The 17,535-nt window shown below is 39.7% G+C and overlaps 2 protein-coding genes across 2 annotated transcripts; both read right to left on the bottom strand.

Moving 5' to 3' along the window:
• Window positions 1-466: 466 nt before the first annotated feature.
• Window positions 467-3,104, bottom strand: LOC119477157 (zinc-binding protein A33-like). The gene is made up of 6 exons (XM_037751067.1): window positions 2,614-3,104; window positions 2,342-2,437; window positions 2,035-2,265; window positions 1,911-1,933; window positions 1,517-1,635; window positions 467-1,334 (listed from the first exon to the last, which is right to left on the bottom strand). The coding sequence occupies exons 1-6, from the start codon at window positions 3,016-3,018 to the stop codon at window positions 829-831; spliced, it is 1,380 nt and encodes a 459-aa protein (XP_037606995.1). The 5' UTR covers window positions 3,019-3,104; the 3' UTR covers window positions 467-828.
• Window positions 3,105-5,118: 2,014 nt separating this feature from the next.
• On the bottom strand, window positions 5,119-9,469 carry LOC119477156 (zinc-binding protein A33-like). The gene is made up of 6 exons (XM_037751066.1): window positions 8,819-9,469; window positions 7,374-7,469; window positions 7,067-7,297; window positions 6,945-6,967; window positions 6,549-6,667; window positions 5,119-6,360 (listed from the first exon to the last, which is right to left on the bottom strand). Exons 1-6 carry the CDS (start codon window positions 9,221-9,223, stop codon window positions 5,855-5,857), a joined length of 1,380 nt encoding a protein of 459 aa, XP_037606994.1. The 5' UTR covers window positions 9,224-9,469; the 3' UTR covers window positions 5,119-5,854.
• Window positions 9,470-17,535: the final 8,066 nt, after the last annotated feature.

Genomic DNA, 17,535 nt, shown 5'->3' with positions numbered 1-17,535 from the left:
GTCAGTGTGTCAGTGTGCTGACTTGACTATGACTTGCCCTAAACTGCATGTCATCATCATAAAGTGGGCATGTCTGTAAAGGGGAGACTCGTGGGTACCCATAGAACCCATTTTTATTTACATATCTTGAGGACAGAGGTCAAGGGACCCCTTTGAAAATGGCCGTGCCATTTTTTCTCACCAAAATTTAGCGAAAGCTTGGAGCATTATTTAGCGTCCGATTGCGACAAGCTAGTATGACATAAATGGATTCCTTAGGTTTTTTAGTTTCATATGATGCCAGTATCTTCACTCTAGTTTTAAAACTGATCCCGGTACAGCCTCCAAAATATCGGCAGCCTGTCAGATATTTAAGAGGTTAATTAAAAACTGAAAGTTGCGTTAATGCGTTAAAGAAAGTGGCGTTAAAACAAATTTGCGTTAACACATTATTGTCACGTTAACTTTGAAAGCATAACATACACATCTGTTTTTTACACTCCTCGTTATATGTAAGCTGGACTTCATGTGTAAAATCAGGGGAATGCGCCTTAAAGGCAGACAAAGCCAAAAAGGAAACAAGGAAAGCCTACGTGATGATAGACAACGCTAACATGTTATTGGTCACTGACATCAAACAGTTGATGTCGAGAAGTTACAGAGATAGACCAAGATTTACACAACTATACTGAAATCTGAGAAACATAAACTAAATATGGAAACATAAAGAAAGATCAAAAGATATTATACAGTACTAAAAACTGACATAGGTAACAAGTCCAGGATTTGCTAATGTAGATGATATCTTAAACACTTACGTTCCCAAAATAAGGGCGTAATGTGAAATGTTTATCTGGGTTTTCTTATCCTCACTGACATTTCAGCTGGAAGGATTTTTACATTCTCACCAAAATACGGAAAGACTGTTTCTGTGAAAGTGTGTTTGATGGTGTGTACAGGTGTTTTCCTAACAAGGTCAAAAAATGATAGAATCCCTTGGTCATAGTCCAGCTGCACTCTGACCGTTTGGGGAAATGAATCTTCAGATACAGTTTTCGAATCACTCTCTGGAGTACGTTCATGCAGCAGGTCATTGCAAGAGCACATGTAGATGCCCCACATGTTTTTATGGATTTTACCCTTAACAGCCACACCAACAGCCCAATAACCCCCCACCTCCACGTCCCAGCTGTGTTTTCCAGAGCTAAAGCCTTCAGAGCCAAGAACGTCAAAGCCGCACAGCCTTTCTGGGTTATCAGGAAGCGGCTGACCCTTGTCGCTTTTTGTCAAACGGGTCATGTGTTCGGATATAGTCAATCCACTGCCACCAGTGTTGGGGTCCAGAGTTACAGGAGCTTCAGAGAAAAACAAATAGAAACAAAAGAGAAGGTTTATTGAGATGTTTAATAAAGGTAATTTTTTTTTCTGAAGGAGTTACAGTGTATTCATAGAACAGCCTGGTGATAAAGTTTATCAGTTACATGTACAATGCAGATTAAAATGTAAAAATATAGCGAGGCAGAAACACTTTGCTTACTGTACTGGATTAAGTTCTTCATCTTCATCCAGACTGTGAACAGCAGGTTCCCCAGGTGTTTGGCCTCATCGATCAGGGCTCCTGATGGAGTCTCTGGGTCTGGTAGGTTGCACTGAGATCTGAGGGAATATTAGGCAGCCACACATTACCAGTCAAATATTTTTAAATACCCCAAATACACCTTTTCCAAATTTGTGGCAGTTAACATCCCCACCTTCAATCACAGGAAGCACGAAGAAAGCAGCTTCTATCTCCCCTAAACTTTTCAATGGGATGCACTCAGCTACCATCAACCCTGCTTCAATGTTGAAATACTATGTTGAAGTTTAGACTTTCAAATGTTGTCTATTGTTCAGCTGTGCTCTGATAGATAGTGTTCAGGACAACAACTTACCGCTCCATAGTGGATTTGAAATTCTGTAAAATAAAGACAAAACAGGATAACAAATCAATACCTATAATTTTTTTAAATATTCAATATTAAGATCAGAATATGAATTAACAGAGGTCATCAGTACCAGTATTAAGAAGACGTCCTCAGCTTTCATCTCCCTCTCTAAGGTTGTGATTGTGTCTGAGAGTAAGGAGATCTCTGCCGTCAAATTAACAATCCTGATGTTCATTGCTTCACGCTTGATTGTCGCCTCTTTCCTCACTGCATCAATCCTAGCAGCCTCCTCTGCTCGCAGGAACTGGTAAAGCTTCTGAAACTCCTCTTTGATGTTCTTCTCAGTCTGCTGAGCCTGGAGCTGAGGAGGAGAAACACATTGTTTTAAGTAACACATGTTGCTTTCTGCTTCTATAACCATTATGTCTGAGACTTACCTTGATGTGGCCGTCCATTTCATCACACCTGAGTTTATGAGCTTTAAATGACCCCAGTTTGGTTTTTAAATGCATCATCTTCAGCTTGAGTTGGGCCTACAAATTAAAGGCGTACAGGTTAAATACATAGTAAACAGTGGATAAGCTACACAACACATACAATATATGCCTGCTATGTCATGTGCAATATACAATATTTCTAAAATTATGAAAACTACCAAACCCTAAACCTCCCTCAGTGGTTGTTATTAACTATATATATATTTGCTTACCCTACAGGGTTCTGCTGCTTCGTTGATGGGCACACAGTTGTGTGTCTTGTGTTTTTGTGCATCTCTACAAATCAAACAGATGAGCTGTTTATCATCCAGACAGACGAGCTTGAGTTTCTCACTGTGCAGTCTGCAGATGTCCTTAGATCCTGAGTTAGCTCTCTTGATCTTCTCTTGTCTCAAGTCGTCAGACAGGTTTCTCAGTGACAGATTACGTGGAGGCTGAGTCATTGGAAATATTTCCTTACAGACTGGGCATGTCTGCAGTCCACTCTGTCTCCACCACTCCTTAAGACAGTGCTTACAGAAGCTGTGACCGCACAACAACACAACAGGATCCTTAAATATCTCACAGCACACAGTGCAGGTGAAATCCACTTCTGTCGGTGATGCTTTAGCAGCCATTCTGTTGATTTCTCCTGTAGCTGTCAGACTGCAAACGTACTTTCACAGATTCACTTGTATTTGCTCAGCCAGAGCTCAGATTAAGTACTTTTAGCTCCAAACGCTTTCATCAAACACTCATAAATTCCCTGTTATAAAAAATAAACGTCCATTTTACTGATTGTCTTGCTTATTTTTTGTTTTCAAATACATTACCACGAGCAGATTTAGGTGCTGACTTCTCACTTCTTCCTGTCTTCTGTGTGATAAGGGAGGAGTTTTTGCTTTATTATACCTGCAGTTGTGCCCTGCCCTGTGCAATAAATAGAAACACACTCATCTGGTTTTGCCAAAGAATGAGGAAAGAAATTATCTTGTTTATCCAATTGGTTTCTGTATCACAAAATGGCAAATCATATGCAACCTTTTACACCTCACTAGTGTAAGGGAGGAGTAACATTAAGATTAAAAGTGCAGACACAGATCAGGGTAAAAGGTCCCTATGTTTTCATAATGTTGGCATTATGCTTTTGGGTTGTCCGTACCATTCTTGTGAACGTGATATCTCAGAACGCCTGGCGGGAATTTTTTCAAATCTGGCACAAACGTCCACTTGGACTCAAGGATGAACTCATAAGATTTAGATGGTGAAAAGGTCACTGTGACCTAAAAACTTTTTTTTTTTGCCATTACTCAAGAATTCACTTGCTAATTATGACAATAAGATCAATTAGAAAGGGCTCGTGAATTCCTTGTTACATTTAAGCGTCCTATTTACTGGATTGTCTTGCTTATTCTTGTTTTCAAATACATTACCACGAGGACAGAGCAGCTTTAGGAGCTGACTTCTCACTACTACCTGTGTCTGTGTAAAAAGGGAAGCGTTTTTTTGTGCTTTGTTTCCTTCTCTGCAGTTCAAAGAATATGACCCTGCTCTATTCTGCCTCTGATTGGCTAACCGTGATATTCTTACCCTAACACTAACCAATCACACTCTTGATGCCTAAACCTAACCAATCCAACCAACGAATGCAGCGAGTGGTAGCCAATCAGAAATAATTACCCCATCTTCCTCCAAACAACCAGTTTGTGGCTCAGTGACGGTCAGAATAGGAACCTATTAGTAAAAACATATCTACAGTATAAATTCTTTTCAGAGTTCCCAGATTGTTACCCCTTATTCCCTAACTTCACATTTGTTCCCTTGTTCATATGTATATCATGTACTTGGAACACCATTAGTATAACTATATTACACTGTAAATTGGGAAGAATTATGCTGCAGGTTGAAGGCAGTAATCAAAAGTGTTAGCAAATAATCCTGTTTATGTGATTGGTTTCTGTGTTTCAATCGGTAGGCTACATTCTCCATCTTTAGACCCAAAAGGAAAAAAAGGGAAACATTATGAAAAAAGGAAAAATTTTCTAAATTATTTTAATCAGTCTGATCCCAAAATATTTACATGATTAAACTCTAAAAGTCTACTTCAATAGTCGTAACAACAGTTGATATATCAAATCAAATCATAACAGCTTATTCAATTACAAAACATCATAAAATTAAACTATAAATTATTTAAAAAAATCAAACTTTCAACAGATTAATATATTTAGCCTTGCCTCTACCAACCTGTATATCATACAATCTACATAATGAATTGTGTTAAATAGATTCTCCAGTGATTTAATATTGTACTTCCATAAAGATGGAGGAGTCACAAGAGCTATAAGAATGGTCAAAATCAATTATGATGATGATGATGATGATGAAGAAGAATTATGATGATATATCGCATGATTGTCCATAGCAAATGAATCACACATTTTTTTATCTGTTCAAAATGTACCTTAAAGGGAGATTTGTCAAGTATTTAATACTCTTATCAACATGGGAGTGGACAAATATGCTACTTTATGCAAATGTATGTATATATTTATTATTGGAAAACAATTAACAACACAAAACAATGAAAAATATTGTCCAGAAACCCTCACAGGTACTGCATTTAGCATAAAAAATGTGCTCAAATCATAACATGGCAAACTGCAGCCCAACAGGCAACAACAGCTGTCAGTGTGTCAGTGTGCTGACTTGACTGTGACTTAACCCAAACTACATTTGATTATCATAAAGTGGGCATGTCTGTAAAGGGGAGACTCGTGGGTACCCATAGAACCCATTTTTATCTACATATCTTTATTTACATACCAAAATTTAGCGAAAGCTTGGAGCGTTATTTAGCATCCGATCGCGACAAGCTAGTATGACATAAATGGATTCCTTAGGTTTTTTAGTTTCATATGATGCCAGTACCTTCACTCTAGATTTAAAACTGATCCCGGTACAGCCTCCAAAATATCGGCAGCCCGTCAGATTTTTAAGAGGTTAATTAAAAACTGCAAGCTGCGTTAATGCGTTAAAGAAAGTGGCGTTAAAACAAATTTGCGATAACACATTATTGTCACGTTAACTTTGACAGCCCTACATTACATATCTGTTTTTTACACTCCTCGTTATATGTAAACTGGACTTCATGTGTAAAATCAGGGGAATGCGCCTTAAAGGCAGACAAAGCCAAAAAGGAAACAAGGAAAGCCTACGTGATGACAGACAACACTAACATGTTATTGGTCACTGACATCAAACAGTTGATGTCAAGAAGTTACAGAGATAGACCAAGATTTACACAACTATACTGAAATCTGAGAAACATAAACTAAATATGGAAACATAAAGAAAGATCAAAAGATATTATACAGTACTAAAAACTGACATAGGTAACAAGTCCAGGATTTGCTAATGTAGATGATATCTTAAACACTTACGTTCCCAAAATAAGGGCGTAATGTGAAATGTTTATCTGGGTTTTCTTATCATCACTGACATTTCAGCTGGAAGGATTTTTGCATCATGACTAAAATACGGAAAGACTGTTTCTGTGAAAGTGTGTTTGATGGTGTGTACAGGTGTTTTCCTAACAAGGTCAAAAAATGATAGAATCCCTTGGTCATAGTCCAGCTGCACTCTGACCTTTTGGGGAAATGAGTCTTTAGATACAACTTTCAAATCACTCTCTGGAGTACGTTCATGCAGCATGTCATCGCAATCGCACATGTAGATGCCCCACATGTTTATATGGATTTTACCCTTAACAGCCACACCAACAGTCCAACAACCCCCCACCTCCACGTCCCAGCTGTGTTTTCCAGAACTAAAGCCTTCAGAGCCAAAAACGTCAAAGCCGCACAGCCTTTCTGGGTTATCAGGAAGCGGCTGACTCTTGTCACTTTCTGTCGAACGGGTCAAGTGTTCGGATATGGTCAATCCACTGCTGCCAGTGTTGGGGTCCAGAGTTACAGGAGCTTCAGAGAAAAACAAAATAGAAACAAAAGAGAAGGTTTATTGAGATAATTAATAAAGTAATGGTAATTTCTTTTACAGAAGGAGTTACAGTGTATTCATAGAACAGCCTGGTGATAAAGTTCATCAGTTACAAGTACAATGCAGATTAAAATGTAAAAATATAGCGAGGCAGAAACACTTTGCTTACTGTACTGGATTAAGTTCCTCATCTTCCTCCAGACTAGGAACAGCAGGTTCCCCAGGTGTTTGGCCTCATCGATCAGGGCTCCTGATGGAGTCTCAGGGTCTGGTAGGTTGCACTGAGATCTGAGGGAATATTAAGCAGCCACACATTACCAGTCAAATATTTTTAAATTCCCCAAATACACCTTTTCCAAATTTGTGTCAGGTTAACAGCCCCACCTTCAATCACAGAAAGCACAAAGAAAGCAGCTTCTATCTCCCCTAAACTTTTCAATGGGATGCACTCAGCGACCATCAACCCTGCTTCTATGTTAAAATACAATGTTTAAGTTGACACTTTTGTAGACTCTGTAGATAATTTAAATGTGCTTCAATAGATAGTCTTCAATAAACAACTTACCGCTCCACAGTGGATTTGAAATTCTGTCAAATAAAGAGGATGACAAAAAATCAATACCTCTAATGTTGTTGTAAATATTCAATATTAAGATCAGAATATGAATTAACAGAGGTCAGCAGTACCAGCATTAAGAAGACGTCCTCAGCTTTCATCTTCCTCTCTAAGGTTTTGATTTTGTCCGTGAGCGAGGAGATCTCTGCCGTCAAATTAAAAATCCTGATGTTCATTGCTTCACTCTTGATTGTCGCCTCTCTCCTCACTGCATCAATCCTAGCAGCCTCCTCTGCTCCCAGGAACTGATAAAGCTTCTGAAAATCCTCTTTGATTGTCTTCTCAGTCTGCTGAGCCTGGAGCTGAGGAGGAGAAACACATTGTTTTAAGTAACACATGTTGCTTTCTGCTTCTATAACCATTATGTCTGAGACTTACCTTGATGTGGCCGTCCATTTCATCACACGTGCGTTTATGAGCTTTAAATGTCCCCAGTTTGGTTTTTAAATGCATCATCTTCAGCTTGAGTTGGGCCTACAAATTAAAGGCGTATAGGTTAAATACATAGTAAACAGTGGATTAGTTACACAACACATACTGTATGTATGCTATGTGCAATATGAAGAATTGAATAACTATAATCCAGCATAACTATTCTTAGTCTTCTTCTTACGCCACATTTTTTGTCACGCTACTCCTCTCGTAGCGTTGCCAACACATGCGCAAAAACACATCAAAACGTGCGGAATGATTGGGAATGGTGTGCTATGACTTTTCTCAGATATTCACCTCGCCATTTTCATGAAAATCGCAAAAAAACTGCGAAACATTTCCCCATAGAGAATAATGGGAAATTGACGTGAAGAGAGCTCAAAAACACTCCTCTTTGAGGCCATATCGATTCGCCATACTTTATCGTAGAAAAAGGATTAAAAGATTAAACTGTTCACGAGACTTGGGACTTCATTGGGCCATATGAGCATTTTGATAGCTGGCACAGTTTTCACGAAACCGCAGTTTACGTTTCGGGAAATTTTCAGACCGTGTCATATTTTATAATGGGTGTGCATGGGACAGAATATTCAGAGCTAGAGTGGATGACATCACAGCTAGAGTGGAGAGAAGCTTTAAAATCTTCATTAAAAATATCTTAAAACTGCTCCCATTCCCATAAATTTCACAAATCATACATCATTTCTGGTCTAAATGTTGGAAATATTGTGCTGGTCGCAGACATGTAACTATGGAATCAAACGGACTTACATATAGGCACTCATGTTAACACAGACCAAAAAAAAATTTGGTGAACAACACACAGTACCAGTTTTCTAACCTCCTCCCATGCTCCCATATTTGACACTACACACACGTGTTCTGCAGGGTGTTTTCTCTAAGATGATATTAATATTTTGGCGATTGGACTCACGGTTTTTGACTGGAAAGCAGGGCTTTGACAGGTAGTTTTGTACAAAATCATGCGTCAAATCTGTCTTAAGATGTTTTCTGCCCCTCCCCCCTCCACTCCTCACGGTGCCCAAATCACCATGGCAACCAGTGATCGTGTGTATGTGTCACTGGCACACATAGGTCACACATAGGCAACACATAGGCCACACATACAGTAGATCACTCATAGGCCACACATAGGTCAGGTTAAACTCGCACTGCTGCAAACAAGCTCAGGATGAGGCTTGTTTTTCAAAATAAAAGCCCCATAGAGTAACTTGTATCTTAACAGGTAGCTCAGGACGTGGGATGCGTATCAAGTACCAAGCACAATGTCATAATTTCTCACGAAAATGTGTAGTTATTTCTAAAATTATTAAAACTATCCTAAACATCCCTCAGTGTTTTTTATTAACTATATATATATATTTGCTTACCCTACAGGGTTCTGCTGCTTCGTTGATGGGCACACAGTTGTGTGTCTTGTGTTTTTGTGCATCTCTACAAATCAAACAGATGAGCTGTTGATCATCCTGACAGAAGAGCTTGAGTTTCTCACTGTGCAGTCTGCAGATGTCCTTGGATTCGGAGTTAGCTCTCTTAATCTTCTCCTGTCTCAAGTCGTCAGTCAGGTTTCTCAGTGCCAGATTACGCGGAGGCTGCGCCATTGGAAATATTTCCTTACAGACTGGGCATGTCTGCAGTCCACTCTGTCTCCACCACTCCTTAAGACAGTGCTTACAGAAGCTGTGACCGCACAACAGCACAACAGGATCCTTAAATATCTCACAGCACACAGGGCAGGTGAAATCAAATTCTGTCGGTGATGCTCTAGCAGCCATTCTGTTGACTTTTCCTGTGGCTGTCAGACTGCAAACGTACTTTCACAGATTCACTTGTATTTGCTCAGCCAGAGCTCAGGTTCAGTGCTTTTAGCTCCAAACGCTTTCAGCAAACACTCAGAAATTCCCTGTTATAAAAATAAACGTCCGTTTTACTTGATCGTCTTGCTTATTATTTGTTTTCAAATACATTACCGCGAGCAGATTTAGGTGCTGACTTCTCACTTCTTCCTGTCTTCTGTGTGATAAGGGAGGAGTTTTTGCTTTATTATACCTGCAGTTGTGCCCTGCCCTGTGCAATAAATAGAAACACACTCATCTGGTTTTGCCTAATGAGGAAAGAAATGATCTTGTTTATCTGATTGGTTTCTGTATCACAAAATGGCAAACCATAGACAACCTTTTACACCTCACTAGTGTAAGGGAGGAGTAACATTGAGATTAAAGATGCAGACACAGATCAGGGTAAAAGGTCACTGTGTTTTCATAATGTTGGCATTATGTTTTTGGGTTGTCCGTACCATTCTTGTGAACGCGATATCTCAGAACGCCTGGAGGAAATTGGACTCAAGGATGAACTGATTCGAATTTTGTGGTCAAAGGTCACTGTGACCTCACAAAACACGTTTTTTGCCATAACTCAAGAATTCATGTGCTAATTATGACAATAAGATAAATTAGAAAGGGCTAATTAACGCATAGAGATTTGATCACATTTTAACATATACACACATTTTATTTCAGCATCTTTTTCTTGGCAGTACTCTCACACATCTCTTTCTCTCATGCACACACATTCACATTACAGCACACACATCAGCTACACACATCAAACTCACAGCAGTGAAAATCACAAGTGATTTGCCCCTTTGACCGCTGCAGCAATAGCTATCAAAGGCTAACTGCTTTAACATGATAGCACACACACCACCATGTGGCCAGCTGATGTGGTATACTCTTTATCCTCTCTCTCTCTCTCTCTCTCTCTCGCTCTCTCACTGTCTCACACATAGACTTTAAAGGAGAACACTTCATGAATCTGTCCTACACTGTGCAAACTGTGTCCTCTCCCTTTCAGTCTCCTCTGACAGCACAACACGATTTGTGGATTTTAAGCTGCTCCAATTATTCAACATCTCAATAGATAAAAGCTTAATTGTAGAATATTATTTTTTTTTTAATAATTTCTGCACCAACATTCAGTCTTAATCACTTTTGGTTCAATGTGGTTGATATGTTTTGGTGTCTGTGTGTAAAAAACTTCTACCAACAATATTGAGGTTAGCTATCAAACTGACTATAGTCAGTACATATCTAGGAAACAGTTAACAGCAGTGGTGGAGGAAGTATTCAGATCCTTTACTTAAGTAAAAGTATTAATACCATACTATATAAATACTCCATTAGAAGTAAAAGCCCTGCCAATATTAGTTTTTGTATTGAGGTAGCAAATGAACAAATGAATAAATATAGAAAGAAATACACTTTTCACCCCTGTTACTCTCTGTCTCACACTTTTTCATTTTTCATCTGCCCGGCTGCACTTAAAGTGTATATAGTGAAACTGACTAAATACTTTTAAGCCAACAATATCAGGGACTAATTGTTCATTTATATTATAATAAATACAGTTATTTATCTTAATTTTTGAATTAAATCCACTGTGATGTCTGATGTGTGTTTATGGGGCTAGGGTTAGGGTTGTTTTGTGTGCAAATGTGTAAAGTAACTAGTAACTAAAGCTGCCAAATAATTGCAGTATGATGCAAAAAGTACAATATTTCGTAGAAGTATAAAAGTGGCATAAAAAATACTAAATATGAAAAAGTAATGTACAAGTACCTCAGATTTGTATTTAAGTACATTACTTGAGTAAATCTACTTAGTTACATCCCACCACTGCTTAACAGTATGAGCTCAGTTACATAACTTAACATGATAATGTGTCTCCTGCAGTATACAGACTTCTCCCACTTGCCTTTCCTACGCTGGTGTAATTATTAGGGCTGGGGATAGTGGTGCGGGGGTGGATTCATGTGAGACTGTTCCTATACTTAAATATTATGTCCATAACCATAAAACATTCAATCCACATAAAGCCAAGTGTTCTGGATCTGGCCACAGTAGCCTCCCCAGGGTGGTGCAGTAAAACCGCCCTGAGCCGCCATTAGGTGGAGGGAGCTGGAAGAAATACTGGACAGAGGCTGGGACCGAATGAGAGCCAGAGCACAGCTGATGGTAAACTAATTTTGTTGGCCTGATGCCTCATCCCCCCCGCCCCCACCCCAAAAAAAATCCCCCACACACATGCAGTACTTGTTGTGTTCACACACACACACACACACACACACACACACACACACAGTGTACACGTATAGGCGGGACACACACATACTGTACTGTATCATGCTTCCACTCAAGTGAGGCGTCTCTCAGGACGCTCAATGTGGGACAAAATCACACTCTCTCTCTCCCTCTTTCCATCTCTTCCCTCAACTGCTCTCACACACTTGATCACCATCTCAGCGAGTAAAGCATATGCTCCATCATTTGCCTTGAGGGACAAAAGACTGGGAAGGAATTCAGCGAGACGTTGCAGCACTTCTCTGCAGACTCTTGGAGAGAAGGGCTGCATGTGTGTGTGTGTGTGTGTGTTAACAGCATTCAGCTGCACAGCTTTCCTGTCTGAGAAACACTAGAAACACTATACAAGTCTAAATCTGGACTTGATATTAAATGTACACTATTTCAAATGAGGAGAAGAAAACATCAGTCATGTTCTTTATGTGATAAATAGCTCTGATTATGAAAGGGAGGGTTGCGTGTTAATGCCAGAAATCATTTTGTAAAAGCATATGTCAAGCTTTTAAATGTCTTAATTTGAAATTGAAAGGTTAGAAGACTGAATCCACTGCCTGCCCGCCTGTTGCCCTATAGAGCTATTTGATATGTTTCTGAAGAATAAAGGGATAAATAATTACAGGAGGCCACACATAAAGAAACTTAAAACATGCAGATATTTTTTTTACTGTATTATGTTTGTCTCTTTCTGTCAGCAGACAGTCAGTGAAAAAACAGTTGTAAGTGTAACCGGATCGGCAGCTCCTCGGCAGGACATTACAGGAATTTACGATGTGTTAAATGTTTCCTTTGTTCCTCCCTGTGGCAGCTCGCTCCGGCAATTAGGGAAGGCAGCAGCCTGCAATGAGCTCATTATCCCTCCGTCTTTATCTGTAACATAACTTTTATGCAGAATTACTTGATTGATTGATGCTTCCAACAGTAAGTCACTTCGTATGCTAACAGCGAATCATCACCATTTTAACATGTTCATAAAAAAATAACCTTTGCACTTGCGTCTTTGTCTTGTTGACAGACACATGACTGTAGCATGCATTTGACTCCACCATCTTTTCATTAACGGGAGAGATTAATCAAACATCGCTTTTGTGTTTCTTTTATTGTGATAAAATCTGAGACCCTACTGTGGCACTTTGCCAAAGTCTAAAATTCAGAGCACTGCGCCCCTGAAATAAACCCCATGCGCTATTCCATTTGGCAAACCAATTTGGGATGGAGGGTGGGGGTAGGAAAGGGAGAGGTATAGGTTAGCTGTAGTAATAATCATAAATCACCTCTGAAATGCTGCCATGTCACATGCCAGCCCGCGCCACTAATGACCAGGCCCATCTTTCACCGGGTATTTTTATCTGTGTGCCCTGACACTCGACTTCTGGAAGCGTCCTCTCGTTTTACGTCGTCAGCACCTCGGCCCAGCCTGAGCACAAGTTCCTCACATATCTATAAATACCAGCCAGCTAAATGGCATTTTCTCTCGCCCACCCCCTGCTTGGCAAGAACCAGGAGCTCTGTGACTTGGCAAAGGGACCCGCAGTCCTACGCCACTAAACATCTTGGGGCTTAGCCCCCCCACACCCCAGCGTCACCCTCCGGAGAACAGCTGGCTAAAAAAATAGATCCATCTGCCACTGTCTTCAAATTCCAAAATGGTTTCACTTTAATTAAACAAAACGGATTTCCACAAGACTTAGTAAAAAGCAGCAAACATTATGGCATTGATTCAGTTTAAGAACACCTGTAGCATTAACTCCTGACACTGCAGGTGTAGTTAAAGCATCAACATAGATTAGTGCTTGTTGACTCATGTACAGTAGAAAACGCACAAACACCTGTACATGCTTCCTTTGTGCAAAATGTCCTGCCAAGTTTTTTAAGCTTGCTGACATGTGGCACTAGAGACTGCAGGTCAGCGACAGCTTCCTGCTATTTCGGGCTCTGTCACAGCTTGAGGTTTTAATTTATTCTGCCAGAATGTGTCAATCACTGAGCGGCAGGGTTCAGGCCTGAGTCTGCTGGGGGAGGGAGAAGGAGAAGGCAAAGCGGGTAAGGCCTTATTGTACGAGTCAAAACAAACCGATTTTATGATGGAAAGTAAACTCTGCCTGAAAGGTCCCCGGCCTTCACTTCTAGACTACGCACACAGTGTTTTTCATCCCACATAAGCATTTTCAGATCATTTTCTACAAGTTTGTTGTCTGCACTGAACAGCAAGAGAAATTTACTTTCAATGGGGTGGGAAGCCAGATGGGGATCATGTCTTTAATAGGAGTCACTGTGCTAGTGACTCCTATTTGTTGATTGGGGCATTTGCATGAAAGGAAGCTGAAAGCTGCACGTTACCACAGCCGCAGCTTCAGTCATCCGTCAGTGGCTACAAAGGATGCGTTCAGGGACACTACTGTGTGTGTGTGTGTGTGTGCAATGTTCTTGCATGAGGCCCAATGAGACGGCAGATATAAGCAGGCCTACCCACCAACCAATAGAGGAGTTAAGGTTAATACTCCAAAACAGACACAGACTCGTACAGCGGATGCACACACGGTTCTGTTTATACCACATCGAGTCTCTGCATAGACAATATACGGATGTATTTTCAGATTTGCAGTCTGCACGTACAGCCTACTCTCAAGGCCACGCAATACATTACATTTATTCAAATGATACTGATGTTTTCAAATGTTTTCACATTAGAAATTATTTTACCTAACTCCAACATCCCTATAGCTGAGTGTGATGTGTTAAAGCCAGAGGTGGAAAGAGTATTATACTCAAGTAAAAGTAGGCTACTGCTACTTAAAGTAAAAAAAGTAAAAGTATTTGTAAAAATGTACTTAAGTGAAAGTAAAATGTAGGTAGGTTCAAAAGTACTCTGAGTAGACATTACTGCGTTACATAAATAAGTTGGTGTGAGGAGGGGGGGTGATGATATATGATACTACTGTTAAATTAAAGAACATCTTTAGGCCACAAATAGATTGCAATAGATTACACAACATCAACAACAAGACCCCTTCTGTCCAAACCAACGGACGGGCACTTTGCAGTCTGTGCATACAACTGATTATCAACCTTCTTCATTGTAGCCTCACAAGAATTAACCAGAAAAGAGACAAAACTCAGACAATTAAACAAAAATGATCACCTTTTAGAATCAACGGTAGAATAAAACATCACCAAACAAGACAGCGTGGACATGTGTATATACAATATAAACTCCACATGTGGCTGCAGACACAAACACACATATTACAGCAAGGGAGATACTGCACATTTTTTCCCATATTTCTATGTTTTTTTATGTTCAATGTCTCTCGTTCTGTCTCAAAGCAGAATATGACCGGTCCACTTGGCCTCTCTGATCCCACTGCGCTCCTCAAATTCCTCAAAAACGTTTTGAGCCAAATGAGGCGTCAAACTTCTCAAACAGCAGAAAAGTCCTCACACACCTCACTGGTAAAAGTTCCTCAGTGAACGCAGAAGTCACCGCTGGAAGAGCTACAATGAGCATGTTAGCATTTAGTATTGCATGTGAGCCAGACCCAGCATGCCCTGTACAGGTCACAAACATCGTGGGTGAGTCACTTGCTCATTAAATCAGTCATTAAGATAGATGCAACTTTTCGTTTGAACTATGCCGAGGTATAATGATACTAATTATAACCACACCCCATATGTGATCTTTAATTTGATTGTGCTCATGGACTTGGCGGCTCGTGGACTCGGCGGCCCGCCAATGCAACATTTATAACGCATCATTTCCGGAATGTCACAACTCTGTTCATGGAGCTCTGACCTCGTACGGCCGCAGATACACCTGCAGCTGCTGATTTATCTCCTTTCCTCTGTTCCATTCTCACACAGTTTATCCGGACTTTTTCATGTGACATTTTGTTTTAAAAAAATACAAAAAAATGACTTTGTTACAGTAACAAGAGTAAATAAGTAATTTGTTACTTCCACCCCTGGTTTAAAGTGTGTTTCCTGTCTTGGTGTGGAAATGGAATTAGTCAAAGCTGCTTGAAGATGCATGTGTCCCGTACTGAACACTGATTATTCATTGTTTGATTTAATAATATCTGTTACTTTTAAGTCTGTTGCTTATTTCTTTTATTTGAAATTTCCTATGCTGCCGTCTTGGCCAGTACTCCCTTAAAAAGAGATTTTGAATCTCAATGGGAAATATTCTTGGTAAAATAAATAAATAAATAAAATTAATAAAATAAAATAAAAAAGATGAACTTCATATTATCTTAACATGTGCTAAATTTGATATTCAGAGCAGAGGGATTGCCTCCCCACGGCTCTCAACATTGTGACGGCTGAGCCGGTGCCTCTTAGTTAACAGTGCTAACAGTGCAAACAACAACAGCAACAGTGCTGACAGAGCTAACAGTCTTAACTTGGGTGGAACCGGAGGGTGGATGCTACGCTTCCATGACGAAGACCTGCAGCAACAATGACTACAGTGGTTATTATTCTCTTTCTCTCTCTCTTTTAGTGTCCAGCCACTGTTTGCCATGCCAGTGCCTGTCCACAGGCCATGCCGTGGGTTTGAATCTGAAACCTCCCAATGCAGTTGCCAAAACACACACATCAGTCATCATGTGATGTCATGCCTAGTACGCATGGCATCGTATGACTTTGCAGTGCTTATGTAATAAGTGACTAAAATGCTCAGTTGGAGAGCAGTGTCACCTCACAGGATGACAAACCAGGACACAATTATCTGCTGTTTTAGTGGAATTTGCATCCCTGCCTAATTTTACTCCTCTCAGGGTCCACAGGCCGCTGAGCAAAGTGATTCTATCAGCCTGTGTTTTTGTGATGAACTGCCTTTTATCCAGTGATCATGATGTTGTGTCTTCTGACGTACTCTCTGTGATGGCTGCTATATGCTGACTTTAAGAAATGTCTTGTTGTACTTGAACTGATTAAAACAAAATCCCACATTTTACTTAGAAATACAAAGCAAATGTTTATTTTCATTTGAAGTATATATAGTTTTAGTAGATAATTTGACTTATTCTTAATTGTGGCTTAGAAGCAAACGTGGTAATAATATCTTATGAGATATAGAGAGAGATATTTGCTTGGATGGTCAGTTGGATTGTGAAAAAAATACCCTGATTTTTTTAAAGAAAATATTTGATCATCTTAAAGTTGTACAGCTTAAATAGATTTTTACCTGGATTTTCACATCGATTCACTTTGATTTTACATCCCATCATGCCCAAAAGCAAGAAAAACTTACTTCCAATGTGGTGGGAAGCCAGAGAGGGATCATGTCTTTATCGCTGTAAAGAAACATCGGACTTTAACGTGTTTTTTTTAAAGCATGACCTCAATCTATCCCGAACCTTAACCGTATGTTTATTATTGTAACCATGACGATGAATCTCCGCTAACCTTAACGAAGCAGTCATTTTAACCTAAACCACAATGTTTCCCAAACGTAAAGAATTTCAATCCAAACCAAGATCTTTCATTTAACCAAGTGGTTTTTGTACCTTAACCAAACCTTAACCACAGTGCTGTCACATCGTATAACTGAGTTATTTTTCAACAGTGATGTGTAATGGTTTTGAAATGCTTCTTTATGTTGGTCCATAGACAAATGATGTATTATGTTGTTTATTTTAGAGGACTTATTGCAAAATGTCACGGTGGTTGCCAGATCCTCAACCAGCCTCAGCTCCCTGAATCTTCTTGCTCCTTATAACTAATGAGATAGAGGCAACAGATAAACCCAAAGTTGAGTCCAGCCACTAATGCATGTGTGACACCACTAATACTGTATCCATGTTTTCCTGCAGCTGGGATAATCTCCAGCACCCAATTAAACAGACACTTGGAAAAAGAAAATGAATGGATAGAGAAATAAAAGGATGAAAGGCGTGAGAATAAACACTGAGGTAAGAAAATTTATATCACAGCCTCTTTTTCTCTCTGAT

This window comes from Sebastes umbrosus, chromosome 18 (genome assembly GCF_015220745.1).
Source record: "Sebastes umbrosus isolate fSebUmb1 chromosome 18, fSebUmb1.pri, whole genome shotgun sequence".
In the NCBI taxonomy this organism is placed as follows: domain Eukaryota; kingdom Metazoa; phylum Chordata; class Actinopteri; order Perciformes; family Sebastidae; genus Sebastes; species Sebastes umbrosus.
The sequence above is the reverse complement of the archived record's forward strand: the minus strand, read 5'-3'. Positions and strand labels throughout refer to the sequence as shown.

Coding starts and splice junctions, on each gene's coding strand:
- LOC119477157 (XM_037751067.1), bottom strand. CDS start 3,018: ATGGCTGCTAAAGCATCACCGACAGAAGTGGATTTCACCTGCACTGTG. Junction 2,438..2,613: donor AAGCAGCAGAACCCTGTAGG/GTAAGCAAATAT, acceptor TTTAATTTGTAG/GCCCAACTCAAGCTGAAGAT. Junction 2,266..2,341: donor AAATGGACGGCCACATCAAG/GTAAGTCTCAGA, acceptor TCTCCTCCTCAG/CTCCAGGCTCAGCAGACTGA.
- LOC119477156 (XM_037751066.1), bottom strand. CDS start 9,223: ATGGCTGCTAGAGCATCACCGACAGAATTTGATTTCACCTGCCCTGTG. Junction 7,470..8,818: donor AAGCAGCAGAACCCTGTAGG/GTAAGCAAATAT, acceptor TTTAATTTGTAG/GCCCAACTCAAGCTGAAGAT. Junction 6,668..6,944: donor TTCAAATCCACTGTGGAGCG/GTAAGTTGTTTA, acceptor ATATTCCCTCAG/ATCTCAGTGCAACCTACCAG.